General features: G+C 42.5%; 1 protein-coding gene across 11 annotated transcripts in view; it reads left to right on the top strand.

Moving 5' to 3' along the window:
• LOC309619760 (uncharacterized protein) overlaps positions 1-15,075 on the top strand; it is a 140,456-nt gene continuing 125,381 nt past the window's right edge. For all 11 annotated transcript variants that reach the window (XM_082375433.1, XM_082375424.1, XM_082375432.1 and 8 more), the window contains exon 1: positions 1-3,269. In XM_082375433.1, coding sequence (XP_082231559.1) covers positions 2,797-3,269 — 473 coding nt within the window. In that variant the 5' untranslated portion in view covers positions 1-2,796. The remainder of the gene's footprint in view (positions 3,270-15,075) is intronic.

Below are 15,075 nucleotides of genomic sequence, written 5' to 3' on the forward strand. Positions count from 1 at the left end.
GATGTCGAGGACCGTTGTGTCTGGGAGGTATTTGTTTGGGACTCCGTATGGGTCTTCCTCAGATTTGTGACTGTTCTGTCTTCTGGTGGGTGAGTGTATATTCCATTTGTGTGATTGGTATCTTTGCTGTTTTTTGTAAAATGGGAAATTCAGGTTAACTTCATTAGAAAAATTTTAGCTGTGAGATTATGACTAAAGAAAAAGAAAGATAATTTTTTTTTTTAACAATATATGACGACAGTATTCTTTAGACTCTGGAAAAAATGGTTAGGATTAAACTCTTTTGAAATTCCAAAACTGGTTCTTTTTGCATATGCAGTTATATAAGAGAGCTAGCTTGATAAAATACTGTTTTCAAAATTCTGACCCGAAGAGAACAAAAATATGCCTAAGAGAAAGCTTGAAGTTAACTCTTATCATGTCCTTAAAATACAAACACAGCCCACTTTGCCTTAGACTTCGGTCTTGGGTTAATTAGTAGAACTTCAAAAGATGTTTGGGTTTATTAAATACCCATCTTGTACCAACCACATTAAAGAGAAATTATGCTATGAGAAAAATGTAAGCTTTTAGAGGTTATGGAATATGTGCTTAAGTTTGCCAATAAGTAAATGCTGGTATAACAGTTCAATTACTTGTTTCTTGGTTTGGTTAAGGCTTTTAAGGGTTAAAAATTATAACATGTAATTAAAGCTACTAAAAATGATAAGGGAAGCATTTCAGTATGTAAAGCAAGTAGGATATGTGCTGTCGGCAAGAGAAGGTATAAAGAATGGAAATATTTTTGTTGAGGAAAAATGATGATAGTAATTTTGTCCTAGAGTTGGTTGCTTCTGGGGAAGGGACAAATCATATGGATAACTTTCAGGTCATACTGCTGAACTGGGTAAGAAATTTAAAGAATTCTAATGGAAAGCTATTTTTTGTTTTCAAACTATTTTTGACCCGGATGTTCAGGATGGAAAAAATTGTCTAGGGAAGTTATCACAGAGTATGATTACTTATGATGTGTATCACTGCTGGCTTTAAGTTTACTGCTAAAAGCACACGTACAATTCTTGTGTGACAATTGGGCAGTTTTATTCACAATTGCCAAAACCTGTAAGCAACAAAGATGCCCTTCAGTAGGTGAATGGATAACTAAACTGTGGTCCATCCAGATAATGGAATATTATTCAGCACTAAAAAGAAATGTGCTTTTAAGCAATGAAAGGGCATGGAGGCAATTTAAAAACAGATTCCCAAGCCAAAGAAGCCAATCTGAGAGGGCTACATACTGTATGATTCCAGCTATATGACATTCTGGAAAAGGCAAAACTACGGAGACAATAGAAAGATCAGTAGCTGCTAGAGGTTGAAGGGAGGGAGGGATGAATAGGCAGAGCACAGAGGATTTTTAGGGCAGTGAGAACACTCTGTATGATATTATAATGATGGGTACGTGTCATTATACAACTGTCTAAACCAATAGAATGGAAAACACCAAGAGTGAACCCTAACGTAAACTATGACTTTGGATAATAATTACATGTCAATATAGGTTCATAGATGACAATAGAAGTACCAGGTGCAGACAGTGAGGGAGGCTGTGCATGTGAGGACAGGAGGTATACGGGACATGTCTGTACTTGCCCTCAATTTGGCTATCCGCCTAAAACTTCTCTAAAAATAATTAATTAAAAACCTATTATTCAACTCATTTAATGTATCTATTAATTCTAAAATTCCTTCCTCAGTGCTCTCATTTGTGGACTCATTTCACCTCTGTTATTTCATATATACATCCACAGTGCTCACTGCCATTTGGAGGGTAAGGACTATATTTTAAACATAGCGCCAAGTATGTACATTTTTTTCCTGAACGGGTACATTAATGACTGAAAGGAAATTGATTTTAATCTAGGAATTAACCCTTAAGGCCTGGATACAGAAAAGCTATTAAAAGGAAAACCTGGGGTACAGGTGGATTGATGTATTTATCTCTGGATAAGTACCAGTCTTTAGCTGATTCATTGAAAAGTTCCAGACTGCTGTTGTTTTGCTACATCTCAGACTCTTTTGGAGTGACTCCCATGGCCTGGTGGCTGGTAGTTACATACTGAGGTTGCAGATTTCGTGGGCACCTCCAATGGTCAACTTGCTTTTAAAAGCTGTGGAGTGAGTATGCGCCTCGCAGATGTCTGCAAGGAGAGCGTGGGGATTTGGTGGGTAAAGGTGTTTAGGTTCTGTACTGTTCTGGAAGAAATCTGGTAGAGAACGATGGCCTGGGTTGAACAGCTGCAGCAGCAGGCTACTTTGAATCCATTTAATCCGTGACGTTTGAAAGCGAAATGAGTTTATGATTGCTCTCAGCGTTCCCAGCGGAATCTTCGGTCATTTCAAGCCGACAGCGGCCTCCGTTCTCGCTCTCGTTCAGCGGGGGAAGCAGGCAGAGGCGTGCACGGGGGTTGAGGGCAAGAACTTATTGTAAGGACAGCGTTCAAGAAATCTCAAAATAAAAGTAGCTTTTGGGGAAAGATGATCACAATTACGGATGGCCTTGGCAGTATGTGAGGCAGAGGTGAGGGCTGCTGGGGAAAACAATCTGTTTCAAGAACGGTGCAACACCTGCCTGAGAAAGTTCCTCGATTTTTTTTCCACCTCTTATTATTTAGGAGGTAGATGAGATACTTTTTTATCCCATTTTACAGATAAGGAAACGGATACAGGGTGGTTAGCTAACGTGCTTCAATCTGAGGTAGGGTTGGAGCCCGAGCAGTCTGGCTCTGCTTGGTGAAACGTCCGAGACGGGAGAGAATGTTTCACGGGCCGTGGAATGTTCCGTGGACTGAAGTGCGACGCGAAGCCTTACAAAGGCTCACGGTCCCCTTAGGGCGCCGGCGGCTGGTCCGGGCTCCCCGCACGGGGGCGCTGCCGCAGAGTCAAAGGCGCCCCAGGCGGACGCCAGGCGTCGCCAGGCTGGGGCTGCTGGTGCCGAGTCCGCGGCGGGACGGCGAGCGGGAGCGCGGAGGGCAGGGAGGAGCCGTAAAACGCGGCGGAGCGGGATCTCGCCGCGCTGGGGACCGCGGGGCGGCCGTGGGGCGCGCCGGGCGGGACCTCCAAGGGCAACGGCAGCGCGCTGCTCGAAGCCTCGCAGCAGGCGCCGAGCGGCGGGGAGGGCGCGCGGCCGCGCCCCTCGAGGCTGGCCTCCAGGCTCGCCCTCGTCCTCATCTTCACCATCGTGGTGGACGTCCTGTCCGTGTATCGGAACAAGAAACTGAGGAACGCAGGTAGGGCCTCCCGGGGCCTGGCAGGCTGGACGGGCAGCGCCCAGCTTTCACCGACGGCAGCAGCCCCCCTGGAGCTGTCACTTGGCTTTCCCCAAGAAAAGTTCAAATCTTTTTCTTAAAACCTGGGGCCTTGAGTCATTTTTAAAAATAGAGACTGAAGTTCGTCTGTTTACTTTTCCTTGAACCGGCCCGTCTAAGATGTATTTTCCTAAAACAAGAAGGAGCCTTCAGTTCCTAAAGGGTAGAAGTCAGAGTCAGATTTTCTGCATTTTCGGGGGGAAACCCACTGTACAGTTCTCAATTTCTGAGGTTTTTTAGACTGAGAGACAGGATACAGGTTGCAGAAAGTTCCTCCAGAAGCCCTTTCAAATCAGATCAACGAACAGTTAAATATCAATTGCTTGGTTTTACATGTAATTTATTTTTCCCAACGTTGTTAAAATATGAAAATATATAAGCTGGCCAAATGGTAGGGCAAGCATTTTAATTTTGTCGTCGGGAATAGTTTTCAGTTTTTAGCGTACAATTAAAAAGAATCATCGGCTCCTATACCTGCTTGGAAAAGTAACAGTTATTCCCTCTAGTTAAACAAGTTTACATTTTAAACATAGATATTGATGTAGTAAAGAGTATGGTTTCATATAATATCTAATTTTGTGCTTGAGTTAAACTTGATTTTTTTCTCCAACCAGTGAATTGGTTTATCCTGGGTAGGAGCCCGGGAACGATTCGTCCACAGGACACTGGATGTTCAGACCTCTAAATGATGATTAGATGCCTACTTCTTTTTTTTAAATATTTATTTATTTATTTATTTATTTATGGCTGTGTTGGGTCTTCGTTTCTGTGCGAGGGCTTTCTCCAGTTGCGGCAAGTGGGGGCCACTCTTCATCGCGGTGCGCGGGCCTCTCATTGTCGCGGCCTTTCTTGTTGCGGAGCACAGGCTCCAGACGCGCAGGCTCAGTAATTGTGGCTCACAGGCTTAGTCGCTCCGCGGCACGTGGGATCCTCCCAGACCAGGGCTCGAACCCGTGTTCCCTGCATTAGCAGGCAGATTCTCAACCACTGCGCCACCAGGGAAACCCAGATGCCTACTTCTTTATTTGGAGGCAAACTCTTAGGAGGTGGGGTGCGGATGGGAAGGAACCAGGTACTTACAGGTTTGTCCAAAGCAATATTTTTGTTCTAACCTGTAGTCAGTCGACACTTTAATTTTGTTTAGCTCCTTTCCGAGAGGGTTCCCTTTTTTCTATAATGCTTGGGACAGTCCATAGTTTTACTATTAGCTAATAAGCACCTGGTAATATGAATTGAATTTGAGTTAGTCCATTGAATAACCTCACTTCATTGACTGGCTTAAACGAGGTTGCAGAAAGGAATTCTGCCTTCAAGAAGAGGCTCCTAGAAGAAAACACAGGTGATAAGCTCCTTGACACTGGTCTTGGCAGTGATTTTTTGAATCTGACACCAAAAGCAAAAGTACACCAACAGCAAAAAAATAAACAAGCGGGACTACATCAAACTAAAAAGCTTCTGCACAGCAAAGGAAATCATCAACAAAATGAAAAGGCATCCTACGGAATGGGAGAAAATATTTGCAAATTATATATCTGATAAGGGGCTAATATCCAAAATATATAAAGAACTCATATAACTCAATAGCAAAAACCCAAACAATCCAATTAAAAAATGAACAGGAGATCTGAATTTACATGTTTCCAAAAAAGACATACCGATGGTCAACAGGTACAAGAAAAGATGCTCAACATCATTAATCATCAGGGAAATGCTAATCAAAACCACAATGAGAGATCACCTCACACCTGTCAGAACGACCATTATCAAAAAGACAAGAGATAACAAGTGTTGGTGAGGGTGTGGAGAGAAGGAACCCTCCTGTACTGTTGGTGGGAGTGTAAGTTGGCGAAGCCACTATGGAGAACAGTATGGATGTTGCTCAAAAAATTAAAAATAGAACTACCATATGATCCAGCAATTCCAATTCTGGGTATTTACCCAAAGAAAGCAAAACACAAACTTGAAAAGATATATGCACCTCTATGTTCATTGCAGCACTGTTTACAATGGCTAAGACATGGAAGCAACCTAAGTGTCCACTGACAGCTTAATGTCTGAAGAAGATGTTGTGTAAATGCACAATGGAATATTACTCAGCCATAAAATAGAATGAGATCTTGCTATTTGTGATGACACGGATGGACCTCGAAGGCATTATGCTAAGTGAAAGAGGTCAGACAGAGAAAGACAAATAGCATATTATCTCTCATACATGTGAATCCAACCCCCCCCCCCAAAAAGCTCACGATACAAAAAACAGATTAGTGGTTGCCAGAGGTGGGGGGTCAGGACTGGGAGAAATGGGTGAACTGTTTTGTTTTTTTTTTTAATAAATGGAATTTTTTTAAAAAAGGATATGAGAAGACCCCATGCTGTGAGGCTGGTATGAGAATTCTCTGTCGTATCCCCAGGAGGGAAGCTGAGAAGCCTGCTTTCTCACCAGGACCTATTTCCTGCCAATCACCACTGTCCCCTGTATCTTTGGGTTCTGGGAGTGCTGGCTCTGATGATGATACGTTAATCTGCTTTGCAGTATTCTCATTGCATTACTGATTGTTTTGATTCCTTGGATTAGGTTAATAATAGGACTTTTGCTTTCGACCCTAAGTGGTGGAGCAGGGTTTAATTCACAGAGCTTTCCCCCAGAGCTCATCTCACTTTGTTGATATCAACAGCTGCAGCACTTGGGAAGTTTGAATCCTGCAGAACCTTTCATTTAAAAAAATATTCACATGCCTGGAACAATTCTACTTCTTGTGCTTTACAAAAAAGAACTTAGGAAAAGTGCTCCTTCCATACTACTTTGTATTTTGTTCATTTGCTAAGCAGTTTTTTCATAGGGAGTTTCTAAAACATGCATTCCTGTAGCTAACTGGGGGACAGACCTGTGATGAGCTTTAATCTTTGAAGCTTTTGAACTTTCGTATTTTTGTAATTGGGAGGTTTTATTCAAATGTACCACTGTTGCAATTCAAACCGTTTGAGGCTTTCTAGAATGGATGGTAATTTGAAACAGTGATAGAGAGCATGGATTCAAATATGAGTTTTGGGATGCTTACGAAAAGTTATGATTGCTCAGTCCTTCCATTTCAGTTAAGTTTATTCTATTGGTACAGTATTAAGGATGAAAAGATGAACAGAAGAGAATGGAAGAAGTGAGATAAGAAAATAAGAATGCTAAGGCATCTTAAGCTTTTTTTTTTTTAATGTCTTTATTGGAGTATAATTGCTTTACAATGGTGTGTTAGTTGCTGCTGTATAGCAAAGTGAATCAGCTATATGTATGCGTATATCCCCATTTCCCCTCCCTCTTGCGTCTCCCTCCCACCCTCCCTATCCCACCCCTCTAGGTGGTCACAAAGCACCGAGCTGATCCTCTTGTGCTGTGAGGCTGCTTCCCACTAGCATCTGTTTTACATTTGGTAGTGTATATATGTCCATGCTACTCTCTCACTTCGTCCCAGCTTACCCTTCCCCCTCCCCGTGTCCTCAAGTCCATTCTCTATGTCTGAGGTTTTACTCCTGTCCTGCCCCTAGGTTCTTCAGAACCATTTTTTTTTTTTTAGATCCATATATATGTGTTAGCATACAGTATTTGTTTTTCTCTTTCTGACTTACTTCACTCTGTATGACAGACTCTAGGTCCATCCACCTCACTACAAATAACTCAATTTCATTTCTTTTTATGACTGAGTAATATTCCATTGTATATATGTGCCACATCTTCTTTATCCATTCATCTGTCGATGGACACTTAGGTTGCTTCCATGTTCTGGCTATTGTAAATAGAGCTGCAATGAACATGGTGGTACATGACCCTTTTTAAATTATGGTTTTCTCAGGGTATATGCCCAGTAGTGGGGTTGCTGGGTCATATGGTAGTTCTATTTTTAGTTTTTTAAGGAACCTCCACACTGTTCTCCATAGTGGCTGTATCCATGTGTTTGTACTTTTTACAGTTTTTTTCCTGTAATTGATATCTAGTCTCATAGTGTTGTGGTTGGAAAAGATATTTGATACGATTTCAAGTTTCTTAAATTTACCAAGGCTTAATTTGTGACCCAAGATATGATCTATCCTGGAGAATGTTCCATGAGTACTTGAGAACAAAGTGTATTCTGTTGTTTTTGGATGGAATGTCCTATAAATATCAATTAAGTCCATCTTGTTTAATGTATCATTTAAAGCTTGTGTTTCCTTATATATTTTCATTTTGGATGATTTGTCCATGGTGAAAGTGGGGTGTTAAAGTCCCCCACTATTATTGTGTTAGTGTCGATTTCCCCTTTTATGGCTGTTAGTATTTGCCTTATGTATTGAGGTGCTCCTATGTTGGGTGCATAAATATTTACAATTGTTATATCTTCTTCTTGGATTGATCCCTTGATCATTATGTAGTGTCCTTCTTTGTCTCTTGTAAAGTCTTTATTTTAAAGTCTATTTTGTCTGATATGAGAATTACTATTCCAGCTTTCTTTTGATTTCCATTTGCATGGAATATCTTTTTCCATACCCTCACTTTCAGTCTGTATGTGTCCCTAGGTCTGAAGTGGGTGTCTTGCAGGCAGCATATACGGGTTTTGTTTTTGTATCCATTCAGCCAGTCTATGTCTTTTGGTTGGAGCATTTAACCATTTACATTTAAGGTAATTATCGATATGTATGTTCCTATTACCATTTTCTTAATTGTTTGGGGTTTGTTTTTGTAGGTCTTTTCCTTCTCTTGTGTTTCCTGCCTAGAGAAGTTCCTTTAGCATTTGTTGTAAAGCTGGTTTGGTGGTGCTGAATTCTCTTAACTTTTGCTTATCTGTAAAGGTTTAATTTCTCCATCAAATCTGAATGAGATCCTTGCTGGGTAGACTAATCTTGGTTGTAGGTTTTTCCCTTTCATCACTTTAAATATGTCCTGCCACTCCCTTCTGGCTTGCAGAGTTTCTGCTGAAAGATCAGCTGTTAACCTTATGGGGATTCCCTTATATGTTATTTGTTGCTTTTCCCTTGCTGCTTTTAATATTTTTTCTTTGTATTTAATTTTTGATAGTTTGATTAATGTGTCTCGGCGTGTTTCTCCTTGGATTTATCCTCTGTGGGACTCTCTGCACTTCCTGGACTTGATTGATTATTTCCTTTCCCATATTAGGGAAGTTTTCAACTACAGCTCTCTTCAAATATTTTCTCAGACCCTTTCTTTTTCTCTTCTTCTTCTGGGACCCCTATAATTTGAATGTTGGTGCATTTAATGTTGTGCCAGAGGTCTCTGAGTCTGTCCTCAATTCTTTTCATTCTTTTTTCTTTATTCTGCTCTCTGGCAGTTATTTCCACCATTTTATCTTACAGCTCACTTATCCGTTCTTCTGCCTCACTTATTCTAGTATTGATTCCTTCTAGAGTATTTTAAATTTCAGTAATTGTGTTGTTCATCACTGTTTGTTGGCTCTTTAGTTCTTCTAGATCCTTGTTAAATGTTTCTTGTATTTTCTTTATTCTGTTTCCAAGATTTTTGATCATCTTTCCTATCATTACTCTGAATTCTTTTTCAGGTAGGTTGCCTATTTTGTCTTCATTTATTTGGTCTTATAGGTTTTTACCTTGCCCCTTCATCCGTAACATATTTTTTTTGTTGTTTTTATTTTTATTTTTTTTGATGGGTGGTCCAGTATTCCTGTCTTACTGGTTGTTTGGCCTGAGACGTCCAGCACTAGAGTTTGCAAGCAGTTGCATAGTGCTGGGTCTTGGTGCTGCGATGAGGACCTCCGGGAGGCCTCACTCCGAATGATATTCCCTGTGGTCTGAGGTTCTCTGTTATTCCAGAGGTTTGGCTCGGAGCTCCCACCGCAGGAGCTCAGGCCCGACCTCTGGCCTGGGCACCAAGATCCTGCAAGCTTCATGGCTTGGTTAAAAAAAAAAAAAGGAAGAAAGTAAGAAAAAATGGAGCAGTACAATATCAAAGAATAAAAAATAAAATAAAATTAGAAAGATAAAAAATATATTAGGAAAAATAAAAGTATAATTGAAACAACTGCAACAAGGTAAAATAAAACCACAACAGAAAAAAGAAAAAAAAAGGGGGGGGGGGGAACAAGCCAAAAGGAGAGAACAATAATGAAGTATAAAGAATAAAATAAAATTAGAAAAATAAAAGATTTATTAGTAAAAATAAAAATATAAAAGAATCAACATGGTAAAACAACCCCAATCTAAACGAGGAAAAAAGAAAAGAAAGAAAAAAAAAAAGTGCCTTGACTATGGGGGTGGAATTTAGGCTGGGGAACTTAGGCAAGGGGTGGGGTTTAGGGTGGGGCAGGACCTAGGCCGAGTGACGTTCAAGCGTGGGGCGGGGCCTCTGCTTAGGACCTGGGCAGAAGGGGAGAGGCAGCACGTGGAAAGGGGGGGGGGGGGCCTCTGGAGTGTGGAGTTCTCCTAGTTTGGAGGTAGGGCCCTGAGTGAGGGTGTGTGGGCGGGGTTTAGGACCAGCGCTTTGGAGGGGGTCCCGGAGGGGGTCTCTGAGTGTAGACGTAGGGCCCTGGGGGGGGGGGTAGGGGCGGGGCTTGGGCTCTGCACAGCAGGAGGGAGGCTCTGAGGGCAGAGGATTAGACCCAGGAGCCCAACAGGCTCCCCAGTGCCTAAGGGGACAGGGAAAGCGCTGGCCCCATTCCCTTCCATTCCTTTGTGCCCCTCCCCTATGGTCTCCCCCAGGGTTTCCCCCATCGCTGCTGGATCCCTAACTGTGGGTGGCTCCCACTGGGTGTAGGGACTCCTCCCCTCCCCCAGCCACCCCTCAGGGGTGCCGATCTGAGGTCCGGCCTTTACTTTTGCTCCCCCTTCCCTCCCTCCTACTCCCTCAGGACCCCTGTGGCTGGAGGGGGCCTCGGTGGGCAGAGGATCAGGCCCAGGATCTCAGCAGGTTCCTGGGGGCCCAAGTGGGCAGGGGAAACCTGGCTATGCTCCCTTTTGATCCTCTGCCCTCCCAGTGGTTCCCCAATTTCCCCCTTTGGGCGTGGGATCCCTTCCCTTCCCCCACCCTCCCCTCAGGGGCACCAATCCCGTCCTGCCTCCCCTTCCCCCCCCCCTTCATCCCCCCACGCCCTACCCAGTCTCTGGGGGGTTCCTTCTCTCCCCTTAGGTGTCCGTGGTCCCCTGCTGCTGCCTGGTAGGTGCCCTAGTTGTGCGGAGGCGCGAATTCCGCATCCTCCTAGTCCGCCATCTTGACTCCTCCCCCCTGCCAATTACCTTTTAATCCAATGTTTTCTCATCACCTAAGATTTTTTTTTTTTAATTTATTTATTTACGGCTGTGTTGGGTCTTCGTTTCTGTGCGAGGGCTTTCTCTACTTGTGGCAAACGGGGGCCACTCTTCATCGTGGTGCGTGGGCCTCTCACTATCACGGCCTCTCTTGTTGCGGAGCACAGGCTCCAGACGCGCAGGCTCAGTAGTTGTGGCTCACGGGCTTAGTTGCTCCGCAGTATGTGGGATCTTCCCAGACCAGGGCTCGAACCCGTGTCCCCTGCATTAGCAGGCAGATTCTCAACCACTGCGCCACCAGGGAAGCCCCTAAGATTTTTATTTTATAATTGTTGAAATAGGTAGACTTATTAAGACAAAGATTTTAAAAATCATATATCACTGTTGTGCATTCATGAAGAGTAACACATCCATAAAACATATTGGTTTATTATTTCCAGAAATTCTTGACATTCAGAGACATTTCATTCAAATCCACTGTCAACTGAAGTTCATTAATGTCCGTGTTCTTCTGTGCAGTATCAGTTCCTGGGCCATCAAGAGCCCTGATGATGCAGCATTTCCTGGGAATCCTCCATGATTGATTCCAGAATTTTCTTCTAAGCCATTGACTCCTGTACAAATCAGGAAACAGTGGGCACAGGCAAATCAGGTAATCTAAGGCAAGTTTAATAAAGGAGCTGTTTACATAGGTATGGACACGGAGGCAGTTCAGTACCCAAGCTGTGGGGAGCACTTACCACTGCCGGGCCTGAGGGGGCAAGAAGCAAGAAGTACTGTCCTCTGCAGAGTCTGCCTGCTGGATCTGCAGCCTCTGGTTAGACCCACCACCAACCATCTATGGAGTGAGCCAGGGGAAGAATGTCCCCGCCTCCTCCTCTCATCTCCTGCTGGGGTTCCCTACTGGTTGAATACAACCAACAGCCAGAAAGTCAAGGAGCCCATTAATCAATACAGTCCTCCCAGGACCCTCCAGGTCTGAGATAATGGATATCAAAACAGAGCACCTGCTCTCCCTCTACATTTTATACACTTCTCTTGTCACGGCATCCCTCTGTGCTATAATTTATTTGCCTACTTTTCTGTCTTCTCTGAAGGGCTGTGGGCAGAGACTGTGTCTAGCTTAATTCTACATCCCTAGGGCACAGTGATGGAGACATAAAGCTTTGGGCTTTATGGGCTGGCTTTCTTAGTGCCTGGGTTCCCTGCTGGATTTTGATTTGATGAGTCTGGAGTGAAACCCAAACACCTGGGGTTATTACACTCACTTCACAGCAGTGATGCAAAGGTACTGTAAAATTTTGAGAGCCACTGAAATACATAATGTATTTACAGGTGATTGTAATACTATTATTATTAGGTTACTTGGGCACTCAAATACTAAATCATGAATTCCTGTTAATCGAAAGAACCCACTGGAACTGTTGGGGAAGGCCAGAGGAGATTCACTTCCTCCTCAACCTGATCTTTTGGTTTCCATGAGGATGGATTTCTCCCAAAGAACCCTGTTCTGTCACTGGCACTTCTCTTATTCTCCCCAGGTGAGGTGGAATAACTTACCTAATACATGATTTAGAGGAGAATCTCCCCTTCTTTTTGGCAGAGGGCACCTGCTTTCCCCTTTAGGGTCCTAGGCTATGCCTGTTGAGCATTGCCACATGAATGGTGGGCAAACCTGACCACCCTGGGTCTTAGTCCGTTCAGGCAGCTATAACAAAATACCACAGATTGGGCGACTTATGAACAACAGAAATTTATATCTCACAGTTCTGGAGGCTGGAAGTCCTAGATCAGGTGGCCACATGTTCAGGCAGCCCTCATGAGTTCTCCATTCTAATGCAATAAACAGCCTCAGTTCAGTTATTTTGAAAGTCCAGAAGTTTTGGACCTTTTATATGGGACCAAGGGCAGGTAAAAGAAAACTTTAAGAAAATTATAAATTATTCTCAGTCTTTTTTTAACAATCACAAATTCCAGGTGTGAATACAGTACAAGAAAATTTTTTCCTGAAGAATTTGGGAGAAAATTGCTGACCTAATGCCCCTGAAATACTTCAGTCTGTATTTCCTACAAACAAGGATATCCTCCTGTGTTAATACAATAGGACCATGACAAGTGGCAAGTTGACTCTGAAACATTACTCTCATCTACTCCTCTCTTTTTTAGCCAAATGATCCAGTTCAGAATTATGCTTCATGTCTCTTAAGTCTTTAAGTTTGGGATAATACCCCAGTCTTTCCTTGACTTCATAACTTAAACTCTTTTGAAGATTTCAGTTATTTTGTTGTGTTCCTCATTTGGGGGGTTTCCGTGGTCTCTTCATGACTAGGTTCAGGTTACGCTTTCTGGCAGGATTATCCTGGACATGATAATCCTATTTCGTTTCGTCCTTTAGGTGTCACAGGATTTCACTTTGTCCCAAAACTAATGATGTCCGTTTGAACACTTGAAGAATTACTCTTTATAATTAGTATTTTTGTGAGGAAGTACTTTGAGATTATATAAATACCCTATTCCTCACCAAATTTTCAAAATATTCATTCATTTATATTTGGATGAACTCATGTTTTCCTATTTAGTTCAATGGATATAGTTTGTTACTGCTGTTATTTATTTTAATGCTCCACTTGCCCCCGGTCTGGCAAATAGGAGCCCATCAAAGTTGTCTTCTCTGTTTGTTTTGTTTTGGTTTGGTTTTTTTTTTTGATATGTCCCATCATTTTTGAGCACTTCCTCATCTTCTGGTACTAGATGTTCCAGCTTCATCTTGTACTTTCCTAAAGTGCACCTTGTACCTATTCTACAGCTATGTTTCCAATAACTGGTACATACTCAAAATGGGAATCAAAAATATCTTCTTTCTCACCTTAAATAACTTGGGCATATAAAATTAGGTACTTGAACCATATGATTTTCCACTATAGTTATGAAAAATGGATAACTAAAATATATAAAAGAAAATGTAGTGAAAGAGCAAAAATTGTTTTTGCAATTAGATGTTTATAATAACTTGGTTCCTGTTATTGGTAAAGACCATCTGTCTGGGATAACCACTCAATTTAAGTAAGTGAAAGTGTAGTCTTGAGTGTTATAGATCAAATCAGCTATAGGAAATAGCTCTTAAGGAGACTGGTTTTAGCAATTTTTATACATGTGCAGTGTTTAATCATTACATAATAGTCATAAGGGGGCTTCCCTGGTGACGCAGTGGTTGAGAATCTGCCTGCTAATGCAGGGGACACGGGTTCGAGCCCTGGTCTGGGAAGATCCCTCCCACATGCCGCGGAGCTACTGGGCCCGTGAGCCACAACTACTGAGCCTGCGCGTCTGGAGCCTGTGCTCCGCAACAAGAGAGGCCGCGATAGTGAGAGGCCCGCGCACCGCGATGAAGAGTGGCCCCCGCTTGCCGCAACTAGAGAAAGCCCTCGCACAGAAACGAAGACCCAACACAGCAATCAATCAATAAGAACGTGAATTTCTTAAAAAAAAAAAAATGCCTTGGAAGCAGTCAGAAATTAAGAACGAGTTTGTTAGCACATCAAAAAACTAATTAAGTTGGTTGGTGAAAATCATTGTAATGAATCACTTCCTAGAAATTTGATTTTTTTTTCGATAGTACTCCTTTCTGCTGAGAAAAATAGTAGTCTTTTTTTTTATTCCTTTAATTGTTATTGTGTTTGTGACAATAGTCATTAATATTAACCATGTCTGGACCCCTCAACAAATGGGGTGATAAACACGGTGGAAGTGAGAACAAGAGACGGTGTTTTAAGTGGGAGAAATAACAGTATGTTGTACATTAATGGGATGACTCAGTGGATATTGAAGACATGATGATGGAGAAGGGGCACAGCTGCTGGAATGTGTCTTTCAGTGGGGACGGGGGAAGGGCCCCTGAACACGGAGAAGAGTTAGCATTACTTATGCCCAGGGACAGTTCATTTAGAATAACTCAGTTAAAAGCAAGTTATTTGGGTACGGGCGTAGCCATGTTAGAGTTGTGTTGGTGAGTGAGTGAGGATGTTGTCTTTTGATAGCTTTTGTTTTCTCACTGAAATAAGAATCAAATATGAGAAGTAACATTTGAGGGATTTGAGGAAAATAAAGGTATAAAATAATTATCTAGGGCAATGAAAGATCAAATGGACTCAGGAAGTGCAGAAAAGTTGTCTGGCCCCCTAATGGTCCCCTTGAGGTACATGGACATGAATTTAATGTATGACAATCACATTCAGTTGTCCAGGTACAAGGACAGAGAAGGCAGAGAATTGGATTTACCTTTAGATGGGGATTAGTCAGGCACTTAAAGTGAAAAGATGAAAGGGCAATGGTACTGATAGGGCCTGTAGGGAGGTAGGATTCCTCCTCATAAGAAGAGGAAGAGATACCAGAGGTCTCAGGGTGCACACACTAAGGAAAGTCCGTTGGAGGACACAGCAAGAAGGCCACCATCTGCATTCCAGGAGGAGAAGTCTCTCTGGAAACC

Source organism: Balaenoptera borealis (genome assembly GCF_965194805.1).
Source record: "Balaenoptera borealis genome assembly, chromosome: 21".
Classification (NCBI taxonomy): Eukaryota; Metazoa; Chordata; class Mammalia; order Artiodactyla; family Balaenopteridae; genus Balaenoptera; species Balaenoptera borealis.